Source organism: Notothenia rossii, assembly GCF_949606895.1.
Source record: "Notothenia rossii genome assembly, chromosome: 5".
Taxonomy (NCBI): Eukaryota; Metazoa; Chordata; class Actinopteri; order Perciformes; family Nototheniidae; genus Notothenia; species Notothenia rossii.
In genome coordinates, this window is record NC_136903.1 from 25,148,021 (window position 1) to 25,166,509 (window position 18,489).

An 18,489-nucleotide genomic window follows, 5' to 3' on the forward strand; every position below is an offset into this window, starting at 1 on the left:
ATGTTATAGTTTCTTTGTAACATTTCCAGTGATGATGTAATCTCTGACGCTGCTTTCTGTTTGTTGCAGACATGAAATCCCGCAGAAACCTGAGCTTCTCTGAGGACTCGGACCTTTCCTGTGATGATGTTCTGGAGCAGTCCTCGCAGAGATCAAAGGCAGATGTGAGTAACAATAGAAGAAATAATATTGCTTCTTTGCCAGGAGGAATTTAGATTGTTATAGCCAGACTGAGCAGATTTTTAGCTTTGACATTTAAGTCTGCTAAACATATGCTGACAATCAGGGGAGGCCAGCTGCTCAGAGCCGGACCAGGCAGCAGACTCCCGGGAGCGTTTTGAATCACGTGACTCTCCCCCTCATATCATATCATGCTTCATTTTCTTTTTTGATTTAGGTTGATTTTTGTGGAGAATTTAGGCCAAATCAAACATTGCTCCCTCCTTGTGTGGTGTTCATCCAGTAAGGTGTAAAGCACAACAACACAAGCATATTGATCCCTGCTTTGTATGCTTGTTTTGTTTTTCAAGACCTGAAGAAAGGAAACGACATTTGGGGACAGGCCTTTCGCAGGCTAGATGTGAAATTCATACATTTCCTATTTTAAAAACCTTTAAATGATTTCTCCCACTCCCAGCAGCACATGGACATCTTTGACCTAGTATCAGGCATGCAAAAGGAAGCGATTAAGGAAGAGAAACTGGACAAGGAGAGAAGGAGAGAGTTAAAGGAAAGGAAGAGGTTGAAAGAAAAAGGGCGGGAAAAAGAGGTTGATCGGGAAAAGGAGAAAGACGACGAGGAGGTATTGCGCAGAGAGGGTTAAATGACTTTGATTTTCACCTGAACATGATTTTGTAACATAATACAAATAGAATTATAGTTCACAAAGCTTGGATCAAACTTTTAGACTGACCTCTAATTCCTGTTATAATTCTTTTATAGTGTTAGAATAAAAAGTGCTTACATTTTTGTCATCATGAAAAACACACATTTCCAAGAGCTTCATCACCACAATATGACTTATGCTTAATGCACTCTTATAATGATATCCATTAGCTGATGTAGTCAATTATTTAGTACGATAGATTCATAAAGTATGCAGGTGGCATATTAGGACGATGCAGCAACTCTGCACACAATGCCCGCTTTTGTATCGTGGAGTTATTTTTTATTAGAATCCATTTGCATTTATTATGTCGGGCTGAAATTCAAAGTGATTGTCTCCACTGCTGCTCTGTCTGTGTTTGTGTTTTCTGTTGGTTTAGAGATAGATACAGTGGAGTTCACGGCCAGAGGCATGAATTCATTACCAGTAGTAAACACATTTTTTAAAGTCAGCCACGATCAAATGTAGTTTTCTTCACTTTGACAAGATATGAAGAATTGACATTTTGGTTATTCTTCAATAATGTTGATTTGAATTTGGAATGAATACAGCTCCAGTCACAGGAGGTTAAAGCTGGATCATGCCTGCCGGGCTGTGTATAATTCAATAAAAGCTCATAGGAATAGGAATAGGGAAGTGGACTAGTCCCTAGTAGTGACTGTTGTGGTGTTTAGAGTTCCCCAGATCTGTGAGTGTAGTAGATACATTCTTTTCCTGTAGAGATTATCATGGTAAATCCCCCTGGTCTTAGCATCTGTAACATCTGTGTTCCTACAATGTGATTTGTTCTTCTTATTTCTGATTAACAACAGATGTATAAAAAGTCGCCGCACCTTGCCATTTTTGTGTTGGTGTGGGGTATTAACATTGCCTGTTTTTGATTTAACCAGCTCAATTACTTATTTTGTTTTATTTGTTAATTTAACATCATTAACCCATTCAATCATATCATCTGTATCATGTGTGTTTCCTCCCTTTTTTTTGTTTTGTCTTCCCAAAGTCTTTATATGTCCCTCACGCACTGGCGTTCAAGAGATCGTACGCCACAAAGGTAGTATTACATATGTTCCCATTGATAACTACACCCACCCCCTCAGCGCATGTGCCAGTTTCCTGTCATAACACCTCATGTGCACCCGGCCTAAAACTAACCGTCCTCTCTGGATGCATGAGACAGTCGGAGCGCAGCGCCCACTCACTCACTGCTGGATATCCACTCTGTGCAAACATGACTTTCCCGATGGCGCTCACCTTTCTGGTAACAATGATACCTCTTGATATCAGGGGCTGTTCCTCCCTGACTGGTATGACATTAACCTGCCTATCTGTCACTGTGGCCTCTGTTTTACTCCGGTCTGAATACTGGATTAACTCTTGACGTTTTCCTTCAGTGCTGTTCTCTCTTTCTCCTAATTCCTGCCAGCTTTTTATGTCCTTACAAGTCAGACACTAGGGGGAAATACCCCTTACTCTACTGTATTGCCTATTGTTATGGAAAATTCTATATTAGATTGTAATTTTGAGAGCTGAAGTGGAGATGATGTATAAATAGGGGTTTTTAAGGGCCAATATAAGAGAGAAAAAACTACGCAGCCAACGTAATGAACTCAAAAAACTCAAACCTTCTTCCAATATATATATATATATATATATATATATATATATTCCCTGAGCTTAAATTGGTACATTTTCAAGGAAAATAACATACACATTTTCTTAAAGATTATTATCATGATACGTTAAAAATCGTAAAATAAATGTCCAGGTTATTATCTTTACGCTTCTCGAACATTTTATTTTATTTAAAAAAAATATTATCCACCTCTCGTGGCTCCACATTTTATTTATTTGTTTGCGTCACTGTCATATAGATTATATCGGCCATATTGTGTTCCAACTGATATTATGTAACCATGCTTTAAAATTGCAACCCATAGACTTTAGAAATGCCTTAATAAGGTGTGTACTCTGTAGATACTGTGCAGTGAAGGTAAATATCCCAAGATAGATTACATTGTGTCAGTCAAAGTTGTCCCTCACCTTCTGCAAGATCTAAACTGAACTTCCCCCCTCCTCTTCCGTTCAGTTTTGCTGAAGGGCCAGGGCCCCATGGAGTCAACTCCACACATTAGCAGCATGTGAGTGAGACTTATCTGACCCCTGTCTTTGTTGTTACACCAGAAAACCTACACAGAGGAAGAGCTGAATGCCAAGCTGACCCGAAAGGTCCAGAAAGCTGCACGACGGCAAGCCAAGCAGGAAGAACTGAAGAGGCTGCACAGAGCTCAGGTAACTGACCTTTGGACCCCCTGTGACCTTTGCTGCATCCCCACTGTAAGATGGACCTCTATGTCATTCCTGCCCTCCTCAGGATGACATGTTTGGTGACCTCTTTGACTTTTCATCGAGAATCATTATTTAACTACATCTCAGTTTGTCCAGTAGTATTGTTTTATGACAAAATGCTTGTCATATCCATCAGCATCTAATGTACTTATTGTACTATTGTAGCTAGCAGATTAGTTCACGATACTAAGACGGTAATCATTCTACCTCCATGTCAGCATCATTCATTTAGGCTGTTAGCATGCTAATTTAGCCTATAGCTTAAAGCTTATATTGTACTGCTAGATGGCTGTGGGCTCTCAGTGTCACACCTTTTTCTGTCATTTTGAAAGTAGGTCATTATTTTGTGATGGTGCACTTATGATGTTTGTATGATGAATAGCTCTTTCAAACCGTAAGATCAAACCATTATTCATGTCATGCATGTCAAACAATTTAAAAATAAAGCTTGCTATGTGTATGTCTGTAGGGTTAGTGTCATATCTGATAAGGCTACATGAGTAGTGCTGTCACTATAACTCATTGTTGTTCTTTATAAACCATATGGTCATTCTGATGTGACTCAACCCTCTTGGAGTGAATCCAAATCTGTCCTTCCCACTGATTGTTGTTGTAACTCTGCAGTCAGACTTCCAGTCCACTGACTCAGCAATAAGCCACAGCTAAAGTCTCTACTCCCGGAGCTGTGGTTAGGTGGCCTACATTTTTATTTCTTTTAGTGGCTGTTTGTAGAACCTACTGTATGCCACACTTCCTTTTTAGATTTCTCTTGCTGAATGCTAGTGACAAAGTTCAGCACTGACAGAAAGTTAGAGTCTGAGGGAGAAATCCTTTTTGCTGTTTGTTCTCCGTTTATACATTCTCGTGTTGGAGTTGTGGGAGAGAGTGGCATGAACTTTGGTATTTAGTCTTTGCAGACCATGTACTAGCACAAAAAACACACTATAGGACAGGGAAAACCCCCAAACGTACAACAGGCCCCCTTTAAAGACCTGCATAACCCACAACTATTTGAAAAACAAATTGGTTTTACATGGGCCACTCAAATAAATGCTCTTCACTTATTGACCACTCAGTAGTTCTTGCAGTTTATAGCAAATAGTACCTGCTGCCGTAATGAATGAGAATGAATGCAATAACTAAGCCTAACTGAAGTATCTTTCATTGTTAACAAAGGTGAAACATAATTTATGTGTCCAATGCGTAGTTCGGATCGGCTACAGATTTGAATTTCTATGCTACTCCCTTTCATCAAGTGTAACAAAAATTGGGCAGTATTTTTTCCTTAATCCTGCTTACTGAGAGAAAAGCAGAGCTGAAAAAGTAACCTCCTTGGCAGAGCTGAATAGGTGAAATTCATTACACAATATTTGCCTTTTTGGAGAAAGCTTTGAAACTTGTATACATCAATAGAGTTCTCATTAGCAGTGCTCACGCTGTGCCTTGAGAAATTACTTTTTTAACGAGGGTAAACTATTGAATTAGGGTTAAACGTGAGGCACAAATCAGCTGTAATTAGTGATAGATGTTGTTGTTTTGTGCACCGTGTGAGATAACTCAAGTTGTCAGTAATGCGCTGTGCTGACTCCCTTACTCTCTTTGCCATTTAGATCATCCAGAGACAGTTGGAGCAGGTGGAGGAGAAGCAGAGGCAGCTGGAGGAGAGGGGTGTAGCTGTGGAGAAAGCTTTGAGAGGAGAAGCAGGTAACGATTTGTCTCTCATATCTTCAAAAAAAACAATCTGGCAATCCCACCTAGACTTGCTGCCAACATTCAGTGAACTACAGGGTGTAGCACTATAAAAGATTGAACCCTGTTAATATTAAACATTTTAATATTGATGTACTGCATGTATGACGATTTAATCTTATTTATGTGGCAGCACTGGCTCTGCAAGGCCATGTTTTATATTTATATGAGTTCAGTAGGTTCTAAAGCTCTGAAGGGAAATTAATAATATCCATGATTAGGACCGAGAAACGGCCTTACAACTGAAAAGCTGTCCCTCTGCAATCATTTAGACTGTTGAAATCACACTCAGCATTTCCAAGTCAGTCAGTCTTTCTGAAGCATAGTCCTGCTAGATTTGTGCCAGAAAGAATTATTTGTTTCTCCAAAGTAATAATCCAAAAATTGTTGTTGGCAAGAGACTATCCCAGAGAATATATTTCTAAGATGCATTATGTGTTTGTGGGCAACACAGTTTGCTATTTGCTACTCCATTATAAGAATGTGAAGCATGAGTAGTGCTCAGCAGCAATAACACATTATTTATGTGATATGAGTTTTGTATGCGAGTAAGGCACAGAAGTTGTTCTTTATAGAGCTGACAGAGTACCCAATACTAATTTACTTAATGATATAATGGTGACAGAAGCTCCTTTCATGCAAACGCATGCATTAAACATCTCTTTTAAATTCGGCCACCAAGCTATAATCTATTTACTTTTCCCATCAGCTGTGTCTCCAGCCAAATGTCTGAGTATGTTTTAACTTGTTTACTACTCTACTCTCTTAAAGGATTGTATAAAGGTACTTATACATTACCCAAACAGCACAAAAGAAGATCAGGTATTAGATTTACTCTAGTTTATTTCTAAAAATGTTGACATGTGACACTGTTATGTAGGCTCCATCATCTGTGGTGACACACTGCAACATTTCTCCATCTCTGAACATGTTGATCGTTGTCCGTTCATAAACATGTCCGCCATCATCAGTCTGAGCTGCATGCGATCAGGAGAATGTGTGTCCCGACATAGATTTGTGTGTTTGCTCATTCTGGATGTGTTTGTGTCTCCGTCACTTGCCTCTCAATGAGGAGAGTCTCTGTACTCTGATCAAGACTCAGGTCACGCAATCAGAATGAAAGAAATCACATTTAAATTGGTTTGCAGGACGTCTTCATTAAAATATGTTCTGCATATGTGGCTGAGTAACTTGATACAGATGTTTGTTGAGATGTATTATATATTTTCTTAGAGTTATGAGTAACAGCAATCCAGAGTTGTTTGTGACTGTCTGCTGTACTCAAAGATCTCAATTAATTATCAGCTGTGCTTTCCGTCCAAAATGATTAAGTAATAAATCTGGTCCACACGGGTTGGAACATAACTTGTCAAATTAAAGCTTTATTTGCTGTTTGAAAAAAATGTGTCCAATTAAACATGCACAGCAAGAACAAGGCCACATGATACATTACGAGAGGCTTTGTGTGATATTCAGCAGACTGAGCCACCAAACAGCAAATCTATGTTGCATCCTCTTATTATTTTGGGAAAGGCCATTGTAGTATTGCCCAACCTGACTGCACTGTGCTGAGTACGGATGGACTCTCTTTGTTCTGAGTGTGGCTGCAGTGTGTATGTGTGTGCTTGCAAGAAAAAGCATGTCTTTGGAGAATTGTTTGTGTGCCCAGTTTGGGGCCTTTTTAAAATAACTGCTATCTCTAATATATCCCTGTCATTGTAGACTATTGGGGAGATTCTAATTACAGTGAAATCCTGGACTTGCATCTGGGCGGTATGTATTTCAAATCTGTCGCTTTAAACTAACCTAATGGCTAACCCTATCTGTCCCCCCCCCCCTGTTTTACTACCTGAGCTTTGTACCCCTTATATCTCCCTTGATTGGCTGCCTTCCCGACTGATTGGCTGGTGTGCTTTCCACCTTATCGCAATACTTTCTGCTCCCATAACCCCCCTTCCTCCCTCCCCACTCTGTCCCCCCTCCTCCCCCCTCACTGGGTTTCTAGTTCAGACACTCTTTACATCAAACAGGGATCACACACTTGGCCTCATGCAGTCCTCTTAAGATCATCTTTGATCTCCGTAAATCCATGAATGATGAATGAGTAAATGAATAAGTAACTTTTATTTGTCCCTCCTCGGCACGCAGACCTTACAATACAAAACTGCCCTAGAGAGAAACACTGTGACATATTGCAGAGGGAGATGTTTTAAATAGCAATGTATATTCCTGCATTTATAAAAACCTGAGGTCCACTCCAGCAGAGACAATTAAATACAAATAAATATATGCGGTATATTTGATTCTGCATGCAGAACATGCCCTTTAAATATTGCCTTCCTTTGCAGATTCATTAAACATAATTTGTTAACCAAAACTATTATATTAAAAGTAGCATCATGATGCTTGGATTCTAATCTAAAGTTACAAGCTGCTGATAATAAATCCCGGAGCAAATCACCAAATCACATAAAAAGACCATCAATATTAATAGGAAATGTTTAGTGGATTAAGAAAAAACTTATTTAGAGAAATTATAGTAACTCATGAGAAAAGCATATCCTTTACCCAGAACCCCGAATTGTATCTAACTGGGAGTACATTTGTATGGTAACATCCCTAATATTGATCCTAATTGCAAGTACTGTCTAAGCCCTTTAAAGCCTTCTATTCCTCAGGGCTATAGAGCTCCATCATTGTCCAAAAGTTATTAAAAACCAAGTCAAGAGCCACACTATTGCACAAGGTGAAAACTAATCTAATAATGAGATTAGATTATATTCAACTTTTTTGTCATTGCACGAAATACAAGTAATAAGACATTAAAATGCAGTTAGCATCCACCAGAAATGCTAAATAAGCAGTTAAGTGCAGAGTGATGTCTGGTTTTAATATAAACATTAACATCTGACGGATATAAAACAATTTGAAGTATTAACTTTATGAACTGTATATAGTGGTATAAACATTATAAACATCAGTATAGCAATTGAATACACTGTAGAGCAGGTATAAATATAATAATAATAATAATAAATGGGATTTATATAGCGCTTTTCTTGACCCAAAGACGCTTTACATTAGTAAGGTGTAAGAGAGTAAGGTCGACAAACAAAACAAGAACAAAAACATAGACATATATATAATATATAATATAGACAGTTATTTATTTGAAACCAATCACACATACTCAGAAAATAGTCCCCTAGAAATGCTGTGTTGAAAAACCACAGTGCACAACTAAAGTTCAAGAAAAATCACATGACCACACACACACACACACACACACACACACACACACACACACACACACACACACACACACACACACACACACTGTATCTTCTAACCTTCCCTTGACTCTCTCATAATAAACTGCTGGCATGGCTCTTCCCCCCCCCCCCCCCTTGCTGCTGAACTCTGACCTTCTCATACCCGCTCAGTTGCATAACTTCCCGAGTGTGTGCTGTAACCCGTAGATGCTACAGTCAGTCTGAACCGTGTAACCGTGTCCACCGTGTCTGGACAAGACTACTCGTGGTATCTGTTATCTTGTAGATTGTGGCCTTGTTTGAATATGACTAAAATGCATCTTTTTTTTCTTCTTTGCATTTCCCACATATTTGAGCAAGGCCTGTGTGCTTCTCTGTCGGTTTTGTCCTCTTGGTTGTTGTCACTCATCAGACAGGAGATCGCGTGGAGTTTGGACGCAAAGATGAATATGTGTTAAAGACGATGCAATTCTTTCTGGGGGGGCGTGGCGATTCATCAGCTGAAATCTAAGTTGTTGGTTATGCATTCAGAGTGATTACTAAAAACAGTTGTTTTGTGTCTCACCTTGAGTCTTAACTACTGGAACGGTGTGATTGCGGTGTTTTGAATGTGCTACTGAGAATGACACGTCTTTGTTTTACTTACCATGTTTGGTGTCACAATGTCACATGATGGGGAATTGTAGCATTGACTGAATACAACTCTCTGCAAGGGGAAACAAAACTAAAGCCTGCATCAACATGTCTGTGCTCAGAAGTATTATCCTTTTCCTTACCAATCATAACTTCAATGGTTACACATTTAAGGATTTACTGAGCGTTAAGTTCCAACCATTTACTCCAAAACTATATTTGCATTATTTAGGCAGTTTAGCAGTTTAATTTTGATTCTGGGAGCAATAAACATTTTTATGAGGCGTCCAACGTGTCCAAAATAGATTTTCTAAACTGCAGTTCTCCCGACACATTTGTATTTCTTCTCTGTGATAGTCTCTTGTAGCAGTTATCTGGCATTTCACTCCCAGCTCCTTTATCCAGCAGCCTAAGAACACTGTTTTAGCCTCCTATTTGTGTCATGTAATGGTTCAATCCCTTATATGTGTGTCACTATCAGTCACCCTCCCTCTCTTCACATTTTCCCTGAAACTTTTTCACTTCAACTTATTTTACAAATCTTGTTTTGGGGGTTATTAAGGTCACATCCTCTATCTGTGATGTTACTTTTGGGAGAAAATCTGTCAAGTGGGAGCATATTAGAAAAAGTCCTCATTTGCACTTCAATAGTAGCTTCACTTCAAAAGTCACAAACTGAGATGGGTGGTCTTAACATGTTCAAGTAATTTTTCAAGGAGAGGCTAAACATAGTGAAAGTAGAAGCAATTATGGAGGAGATTGGCCCCCTGGTGATCAGTAATGACTTTAATAATGGGATTCAATTATTTTGTGTACTGTGACGACACTGGCCATATGCGTAAGCCTTTCCCATTTCCTAACAGGAAAAGATTATCTGAAGACCTACAGATGAGAGATCAAAAAGGGGGATTATTTTCCCTCTCTGTGCTCCAAGTTTTCTGTTTTCCTTTTTTACCCCTCTTTTCATCCCTCACTCCACACAGCTGATCCCTCCCACCTCCTCTCTGTAGGTGTTTTGTCCTCTCACTATCACAGTGCTCCTGCCCTCTTTTGATTTTCTCCTCCATTTTCTTTCCTCCCTCCACCCACTCTCTGTCTTCTACTCTCTTGCCAAATTACTTCCACCACTCTTTCTCTCCCACCCACCCTGGCATCCACTATGTCCCTCCCTCATGCTCTTTCCCCCTTTGTCTTGTGGAAGTTGAGCCCTATGTGGGGATGCCACGCCGAAGACCCCTCTCCTTGTGCCCCTGCTGGTCCCCTGAAGGTAACGTAACCTCGCCTCCACTGACGGTTGTGGCGGGTTACCGTGGAAACTGTAGGGATCTCCAAACCCGGGCTAAACCCTCAGGCACTTCCCCATCATCCTCCCAACCGGTCCTCCTCCTCCTCCCCTTCCTCACTGTTTGTGTGTGATCAGGCTCAGTAGATTTCCCCAGAATGTCTCTAAAACTAAGTATTGCAGCATTTATAACAAGTACATTGATTTTAAATGTTAAAAAAAAGCTCCAAATATACATTTTATCACAAATTTGTGCTGTTAAATAGTTTTGGGTTTATCGCTATCATGACAGTTATTTTATGTAGATTTCATCTTCCAAGAAATCAAGGTTCACTTTACCTTTCCAACAATGGATAGTCAGTAGGTCATGATGCAGTACACAAATAAATAGCAGGACTGAATAACGTTTTTAAGGTTTAGGTCACCTGCAACCCAACAAAAAGTGGTAGTAAGTTACCAATACATTACTTCTGTTGGTAGTAATTCATTATTAGTCTCCATAGCTCAAGGATAAAAGCTGTACATATAATTGAAAATGTTAATGTGTGATGTAACATTGTCCAAAGGTATTGAGAAAACTACGAGTCTAAGGGGGTTCTAGGCTTTGATTTGGGTACTTTTCATTAATAAAATATTTGTTTATGGTTAGGGTTCAGGGAACGCACTCTATGACAATTCCTCTAGTGTGAGCAATATAAATCATAATAATGGATTGTAAATTAGGTAATAAATCATTGAATATAACCACACAACCATCGTGCCTCATAAAATGAGTGTGCAGAACATATTTGCCTTATCATGCCTACAAGTCTGCATTCACTCCAGGGGGAAACTACTCTGCTGCAGTGTGTCTCTAAACAACAGCATGTGTCCGGTTTTCTGTTTGGCTCAAATGAAGCCTAAAGCTCCCTCGTCCTTTTTTGCAGTATCTTTTTTTGTACTTTTTATCCCTTGAACAAAAGTTTAAAGTGTCTTGTAATCATAAAATGGTAATCAAAACTTGGGCGGCGAACACCTGAGACGCAGTCAGCTCGCGGGCAAGTTTGCAATTCAAGGAGGGAGAAAACTGCATGGTGTGATGATTTTTTATGAATATTCAGGTCTTACACAAAACAATTCCTTAAACATGAATGTCGGCCTATCATCTGCTTTGTTCCCGATCGTAACACCTTTCAGTGGAAATGTTGCCTGAGCGTCTAACGAAACCTCGTTTTGTGTTTTTTGTGCGATCTCATGTTTTGTTCCATTGTTGCTGTCGCTGCCTTGTACCGCTCTACTCTCCTTTGTGTTCTGGGCCTTGGGCTGAAGGGTGGCTACGGTGGAACAAGTGGTAATAGTTTAAGATACAAAGAACATTTCTAGGATCGATTTTGGAAACCAAGCGTTGCTTTTTGTGTCGCCAAATGTTGTATGCCTCTCGTGTGAGCAGCTCTCCTCCAGCTTTTCCTCTCTCTCTGTCCCTTGTCTGTTAATTAGCGAGATCCAGACCCCAAGACAACCACCACGCGATCTATGTTTGTACACTGTTTTTCCTTTTTGTTTTGGAAGAGCCTCCTCTTCCCCAGCTAAGTATGTCACGCTGCATCTAGCCTTTGCCTTCTGGTGTTTCATTGATACCGCTTGGCTCCACATACTTCAGTCAGATAAGTGAAAAGGCATCGCCCCCGGCAACAGACTTTTCTAAGCATGCCACATGCCAACAGTCGGACTGCAGTGTGCGGTCTCTGACTGATCGAGGCAATTACAGAAAGCGGCAATGCACGGTGCCAATAGCGCTGAATATGCTTTTCCCTGGACTAGACTTAATAGAGTAGTCTTAACTTCCCTACTGGTCTCAATGATAAGTCATCCCATGAACATTTAACCTTATAATTGAATGTGTAGAGACAGCGGAATAATTCATGCTTTCTTTTTTATTCCACCCTCAAACCGCTCAGCGGGAATGGGATGTTAAAGGATCTCTGCTGATGGGTCAATATGCGGGAAAGGGGAGGGTGAAGAATTTTCCTCGAGTCCTCAGGTTTAATTCTCCCTATTTCTAATGGTTGGTGTGTTTCTTCTTTTACCAACCAAAAGGAAAAGGTTATACAAGGAGGTAGTTGCTCCCCAATAGCAGCTACGTCTGAGTCCAAACTGGGTAACACAAACGCTCAACTATGTATACAGGCATTGTCTCTTTGTGTGTGCGTGTGGGTTGTGTGTGTGTGTGTGTTTGTGTGTTTTTTAACCAAAGTTGAAACCTGTAGCTCCACGCCATCTTCTGTGCACCATCATTAAGTATGGCACAGGCGAGTCCATCCCATCACCTCACCATCGCCCAGCGAGGTCATCCTGGCTTGGCTGTCACCACATTGCCTGTGTCAGTCCTCGTCTGTGTGACATCATCTTCATCCCTGCCATCTGGCGTCTCACTCCCTCTCTGTTCTTCCTCCTTCCTCTCCAGGCATGGGCAAGAAGGACGACCCCAAGCTAATGCAGGAGTGGTTCAAGCTGGTGCAGGAGAAAAACGCCCTGGTCCGCTATGAGTCAGAACTTATGATATTGTAAGTACTTTACGTGACTATTGAGACGGATAAGCTAACTGATGAAGTGATTTGTCAGAAGGGCTTTTATATTCAAGGCTGTGGGTTATTGGTTGCTGTTCGAAAAATATCACTCGACACCAGGTTGAGAATCAATGATCAGGTAACTCATTTATTCTTGCAAGAAGGAGCAGAGTTAAATCACATTCAAAGGATATGGGTTAACTCACACACATGAGGTATGGTGCTCAAAGGAACAGCAAAAAACATCAGGCTTATATAGTCCAAAACACGGAGAGTAAAGCCGTAAAAGGACGGTGGCTGCGGGTGTTGGAATGTCAGCCGTAGGTGAAGAGAAGATGGGACAACTGGATGGGTCATCTGTGACGTCTGGACTCCCAACAATGTGAGATAATATAGGAGACTGTCTCCTCAGAATAACACAAACAACCTGAAATTAACAAATAAGTCCCTGCCTCCTCAGAATAGAACAACAAGCTGTCTTCTGTTATCATTAGAGGAGGCAGCTGCAAGGTCGTACAGTCTCAGAGCCACACATGATATCAGTGCATTAAAACAACCCAGAGAGTGGAGAAAACAGTATTTCTCCAACAGTTGCTAGGCCAACTGTTGGAGGAAGGAGGCATCCAGTTGGAAATGTGGTGTTTTATGAGAATATAAAAATGACATACACACGTTTGATTGTTCAACTTATACAACCCATATACACATATACAAAAAACTGTAAAAGTTATTACTTTTGAAATAGTGACAAACAAATGCAAGTTTAAACTCAATAAACAATTGTAGGCTGAATCCTTAGTGGCTAAGGCTAAACATGTATATAAAAAGGGTAGATTAAATAGGCTAAAATCTTTTACATGAGTAATGTTGTAAAATCCTCACTGAATGCATGTCTATACTCCCAACGGACAATATAATAATGATAGTTATGTTTTTACTAAAGGACAGCTTTATATAAGCAAGAACAGACAACTTTAGTCACACTATGACATAAGATTAATCAGAATCAGAGTAGCGTTATTCATCCCTCAGGAACGGGGACATTTACAAAAGAAAAGGGGCCCGATTATACTTGTTGGGGTTTCCCTTTCCTGTAGAGTGTTCAATATAGGTTGTTTGCGCATGTAATTGGTCTGCAAAGGCTAAAATCAACAAAGTTCATGCCCCCCGTTGAGACGTTCCATTCTGAACCAAACAAAGAATGATATTGTCGTCCCTAAATATGTAATGCTACCTGTAAAAAATATTCAGTATTCCATCACTTTGAAGCAAGGCAAAAAAAACTAGACCGAGTACACAAAAGATGAAAAACTGACTTATTGCCTCCGTACATCATGAGTTTAAAAAGATTGTCAGCCAGTACGAACTCATCATCATCTTTCAACATAATGATATGATATTTGATCACATTTGCAATCCATTAAGAGAAACAACTTCACTACACTCTGACAAGTCATTCAGTTATCCAGCGTTATCTTATGATTAGCTACTAAAAGCTTTTAGATTAACTGTTCATCTTCTTTAGAACAGCTATTTATTAAATATACTTGGATAACTGAAGATGCAGCCAAACACCATAAATGATGAAAGCAACGATTCATCCGTGAAACTTAACTCGTCCATCTTTTTTTCCTTTCTGTACCCAAAGCGCCAGAGAGCTGGAGCTGGAGGACCGACAGAGCCGACTGCAGCAGGAGCTCAGGGAGCGCATGGCTGTGGAAGGTAACAGAAAGAAAATGAAATGACAGCCCTGTCACTCAAAAGCAGAGCTAAGTCCCAGATCAAATGCACTATAAAGGGTCTTTGAGCATGTTTCTCTGTGAGTGTTTTTTTCATGTATTGTTTCTTGATGTCTGTCCATGTTGATGTTACATGGAACTGCTGTGATGCAAGTCAAATTTCAGACTTGCTCTGACAATTAAAGTATTATCCTTATTATCATATCATAAATGTTTAGGGAAGGCTTAATGTGCAGATTGTTATTGTGTTTTATATTTAAGATAAATCACGTTGTGGTTCATTTTTGCAATAATGACCAGCTCGCTGCAGATTGTCCCTCAAATCCATAACTTACACAAAATATTGATTTAAAGTATATTTTCTTGATTTTCTTAAATGTTATTGTATTGCTTCTGCTAAAAAAGATGGTCGGGTCCGCTGCATAGCAGTAGCAGTAGCTGTAGTTGCAATGATAGCAAAGTAACTTAAAGTAACCGCAGCAATGATTAAGGTTTCTTCATTGTAACTGCTCAAGTCTGTACACATTTTCTATAAACACAACCATTTGTGTTTACTTCCCGTCACTCATCTACTGTTCATGTCTCTGTCGTCCACCTCTCCTGACCTTTTTTGTGCTGGATTCTTGTTGTTTTCTATTCCCCCCCCCCCCCCTCCTTGTGATGTTCAGCTCTCATGAATCATGAAGTGTTGTGCTCTCCACAAACTGTATATAAAAATAGAAACAAAAACAAATATTCCATAGTGTTTTCTGATACAGAAATAAACGTAAAAAATGTACCATATTTCTTTCTTCTTGGATGACTGAAAGCAGACTAATGATCAGCGCTTCCATAGCAGCTGCCTGCTATACAGAAATAACTTGCCGAAGCAGGACGCAACTAACCAATCAGAATAGAGTATTTAACTAAGCTGTTTTTCAAATCTGCGTAATATTCTCCCACTCTTTAACTCTTTTCCTTTGACTCTCTCGCAGACCACCTGAAGACGGAGAAGGAGCTGAATCAAGAGAAGCAGATCCTAAATGAGATGCTGGAGGTGGTGGAGCAGCGTGACGCCCTGGTGGCGCTTCTCGATGAGCAGAGGCTGCGGGAGAAGGAGGAGGACAAGGACCTGGAGTCTGTTATGCTCTCCAAAGGCTTCAATCTCAACTGGGCTTAAGAGGAGAGAAATAATTGCTCATCAAGTCCTGGGTAAATGTCTGAGGCGGTCTCTGCCTCTCATGGTCATCTCTGATCAGGATACTCTGCTGAACACCTGCAGCAGTGAATGTGTAAAGACTCCCCCGACACACGCTAAAACACTTCGGCTGCCTCTGACATTGAAGCGGTCCGCGACGTTTACATATCCTAAGCCCAAAGGCAGTCCCACGTTAATCACTTTGCAGTTTTGCTTGCTCTCTCTCTCTGAGGGGAGTACATTCACAGCTTTATCATCCCAGCCTTCAAGTGGATCCTCTCAACAAAAAAAAAGGGAGGCCTTTGGGAGAATGTTTGAAAGACTTGTTTCATTCTCGATTATCTAAAGGGAAGAATGCAGTTTGGTCCTGCCGATGTAAAGGAATTGTAAAGAATTGTTTTGTGTTGTGTAGAACAAGTCACATATTCAGCAGATAAGGGTGTTTTCTTTTTTCTGAAAAAGGACTGCTACAGATGAGTGTTTAAGTGCTGGAGGGAAGTCACCGGGGTCAATCTTCTTTTCAGTCTGACTGTAGGACGGACATCCTCTGCTGAAGCTGCCTTTCTATCCAGTGACAAACTGACTTCTTATGAACCATAAAGACACCCCCCCCCCCCCCCCCCCCCTCACAGTGTTCTCATGAATCAACACTAACAATCCATTGGCCATGGGTTTTATGTATTTATTATCTTTGTTTGCTTTTAACACATAAACCTTTTTGTTTTTGCATTCACAGGAGAGTGCCCAGAATCTCATTATCGAGCACTTGTGCATGGCTCAGACTCTCCCATAAGCCATTGCATGTCAGGAATGAAGGCTGCAGGTACATGGAGGAGCTATTTGTTAAGCTAGAAAAACAGAATTATATATAAACACTTCAGCATTTCACAAGAGTCAACAATGATGGGCCTCTCCTTGACATGCCACTCACTGCATATCACGCTCACGGTTTACAAATATGTTTTCTCGCTTTGGTAAACAACAGTGAGGTAAAACAACTGTTGAAATAATCCATCTTTGAAGGATCTGTCTCTTCAATTTCAGATGTGTTTCCGACCTTGTGTATTATCATAAATGAAGCCGGTTTCACAGTTCTTAATGGGAGATCCGCGTAGCTTACAATACTCATTTTGTGCCACAGGACTGTCTCTTTTGGTGGATATGCTGCAATATCTGAAGAGTACACCACGAGGACTTACACACCACTCACATCAGTAAACAGCAGTGTTACTTTACTCTTGAACAAGATGCCTTTTTCATTTTTATTCTCCTCACTTAAGTTATATTTTATTTTTCTGAGTCAACGTTGTTGAGGTAGTCACATATGTGTATCCCACTGGAACTCAAGACTTTATTTCTCAAATAATTTCATACAGCAGGTCCCCAAACATACTAACTGATTTTAAACAGGGGGGGATGAAGAAGTGCAAAGTGCTTTATGAGGAACTTGCATTAAACAGAACCGTTATGGTCCGTTATATCTAGTGGGCAGTCAAATCTAATAGCCTTCTTGACAACTGTAAACAATCCAGATGGTCACGGAAACGCTAGAGGCTATATTTATGACTTGGTAAGAGCTGTGAATAAAAAACAAAGTGAGATCATTTTAAGGGTTGTTGTTTTAGATGGTGTGTGATAAGTTTGACATGATTGTATTGATATTTATTAACAAGTGTGCAAACTGTATTATATGTAAAGAAAAATGAATCCTAATTTTTAAACTGTTCTGTTGACACATGACTTGTAATGTAAATGCTTCATGTAGCTAAAATGCATAGAGGTGTTGGATGTATGCTGAAACGGCAATAAAACAATGCAGTTGTTCTTTTAAATGTCTGTGCATTAAGTCTCACTTTACAAACCAAAGACATGATCATTGATTTTAGAAGACATCCCCACATACATGAAGTCTTATCCATCAAGAATCAGAGAGTGGAAGTTAAGCAATCGTAAAAATATTTCCGACAATTATTGACTCCAATTTGAACTTTTAAGCACATTTTAAAGTCATGTGCAAAAAGGGGCACCAGTGCTTTTTGTCTTCGGAAACTGCCCCTATTTTAAAATGTACAATCCATGATGGATATATTTATCAAGCTTTTATTGAGTCAAATATGTATTTTTCCTTAATGTATTTTAACCTGTCTTTTTAAAGAGCAGAAACTATCACTCAGTTCATAAAGTGGTCATAGCAGACTAACTGGTGCGCCAGAGCTAAACCTGGAGACCCTGTTCCTCAGATAGTTACAGCGATTATATAGCCCTACATTGAATGATGACTCCCACCCTCTTCACACAGAATTCAAGCTTATTCCTTCGGGGCGGAGGTTATTTGCCCCAAAGTGTAGAACTTAAACGTTTTGAACAGCTTTGTTCCAGCAGCCATCGCACAAGTAACAAGTTGTAGCAGTGTTAGGCAGATGCTATGGATGCAATGCTAATATATTTATATTAACTTTCAGGATTGCTCCTGTTTGAACTAGTGTTTTTTTTAGATGTGATGGAGCACAGGTTGTCTGTGTTGTTTAAGAATGTGTGTGATAATGGATCCCTTTTCCTTTATCTGCAAACCAGATCCACCTACAGTACGGGTACAAACAAGTAACCTGAAGAACCTGAACTTTGGTGCGAGGTAAGATGGAGAGGTGGCGAGGAGGAAAGTGTCAAGGAAGCCAACAGGTGGAAAAGTGGGGCGAGGAAGCATAGTGGCACAGAGAAAGTCGACATTGTTTTGAGATTGAGTTTCTGTGTCCATAACCCACCACAGCCTTAACATGTCATTGTCATGATTTTCTCTGACTTATTATGGTTTTCATTTCATATATTCCATCTTCTTTAAAGAGATACAAAGTTATGTCT

The 18,489-nt window shown here is 40.0% G+C and overlaps 1 protein-coding gene across 33 annotated transcripts in view; it reads left to right on the plus strand.

The window, feature by feature from the left end:
• The window catches only part of mical3a (microtubule associated monooxygenase, calponin and LIM domain containing 3a), a 102,828-nt gene extending 85,366 nt beyond the window's left edge, over positions 1-17,462 (plus strand). For 11 of the 33 annotated variants that reach the window (XM_079681759.1, XM_079681770.1, XM_079681748.1 and 8 more), the window contains 11 exons: positions 70-164; positions 638-802; positions 1,887-1,937; positions 3,068-3,175; positions 4,843-4,936; positions 5,753-5,803; positions 6,704-6,754; positions 10,088-10,153; positions 12,612-12,711; positions 14,363-14,436; positions 15,428-17,462. In XM_079681759.1, the coding sequence (XP_079537885.1) occupies positions 70-164; positions 638-802; positions 1,887-1,937; positions 3,068-3,175; positions 4,843-4,936; positions 5,753-5,803; positions 6,704-6,754; positions 10,088-10,153; positions 12,612-12,711; positions 14,363-14,436; positions 15,428-15,612 (1,040 nt within the window). In that variant the 3' untranslated portion in view covers positions 15,613-17,462. The remainder of the gene's footprint in view (positions 1-69; positions 165-637; positions 803-1,886; positions 1,938-3,067; positions 3,176-4,842; positions 4,937-5,752; positions 5,804-6,703; positions 6,755-10,087; positions 10,154-12,611; positions 12,712-14,362; positions 14,437-15,427) is intronic. The other 22 variants (XM_079681778.1, XM_079681764.1, XM_079681776.1 and 19 more) reach the window with 12 other exon arrangements.
• Positions 17,463-18,489: the final 1,027 nt, after the last annotated feature.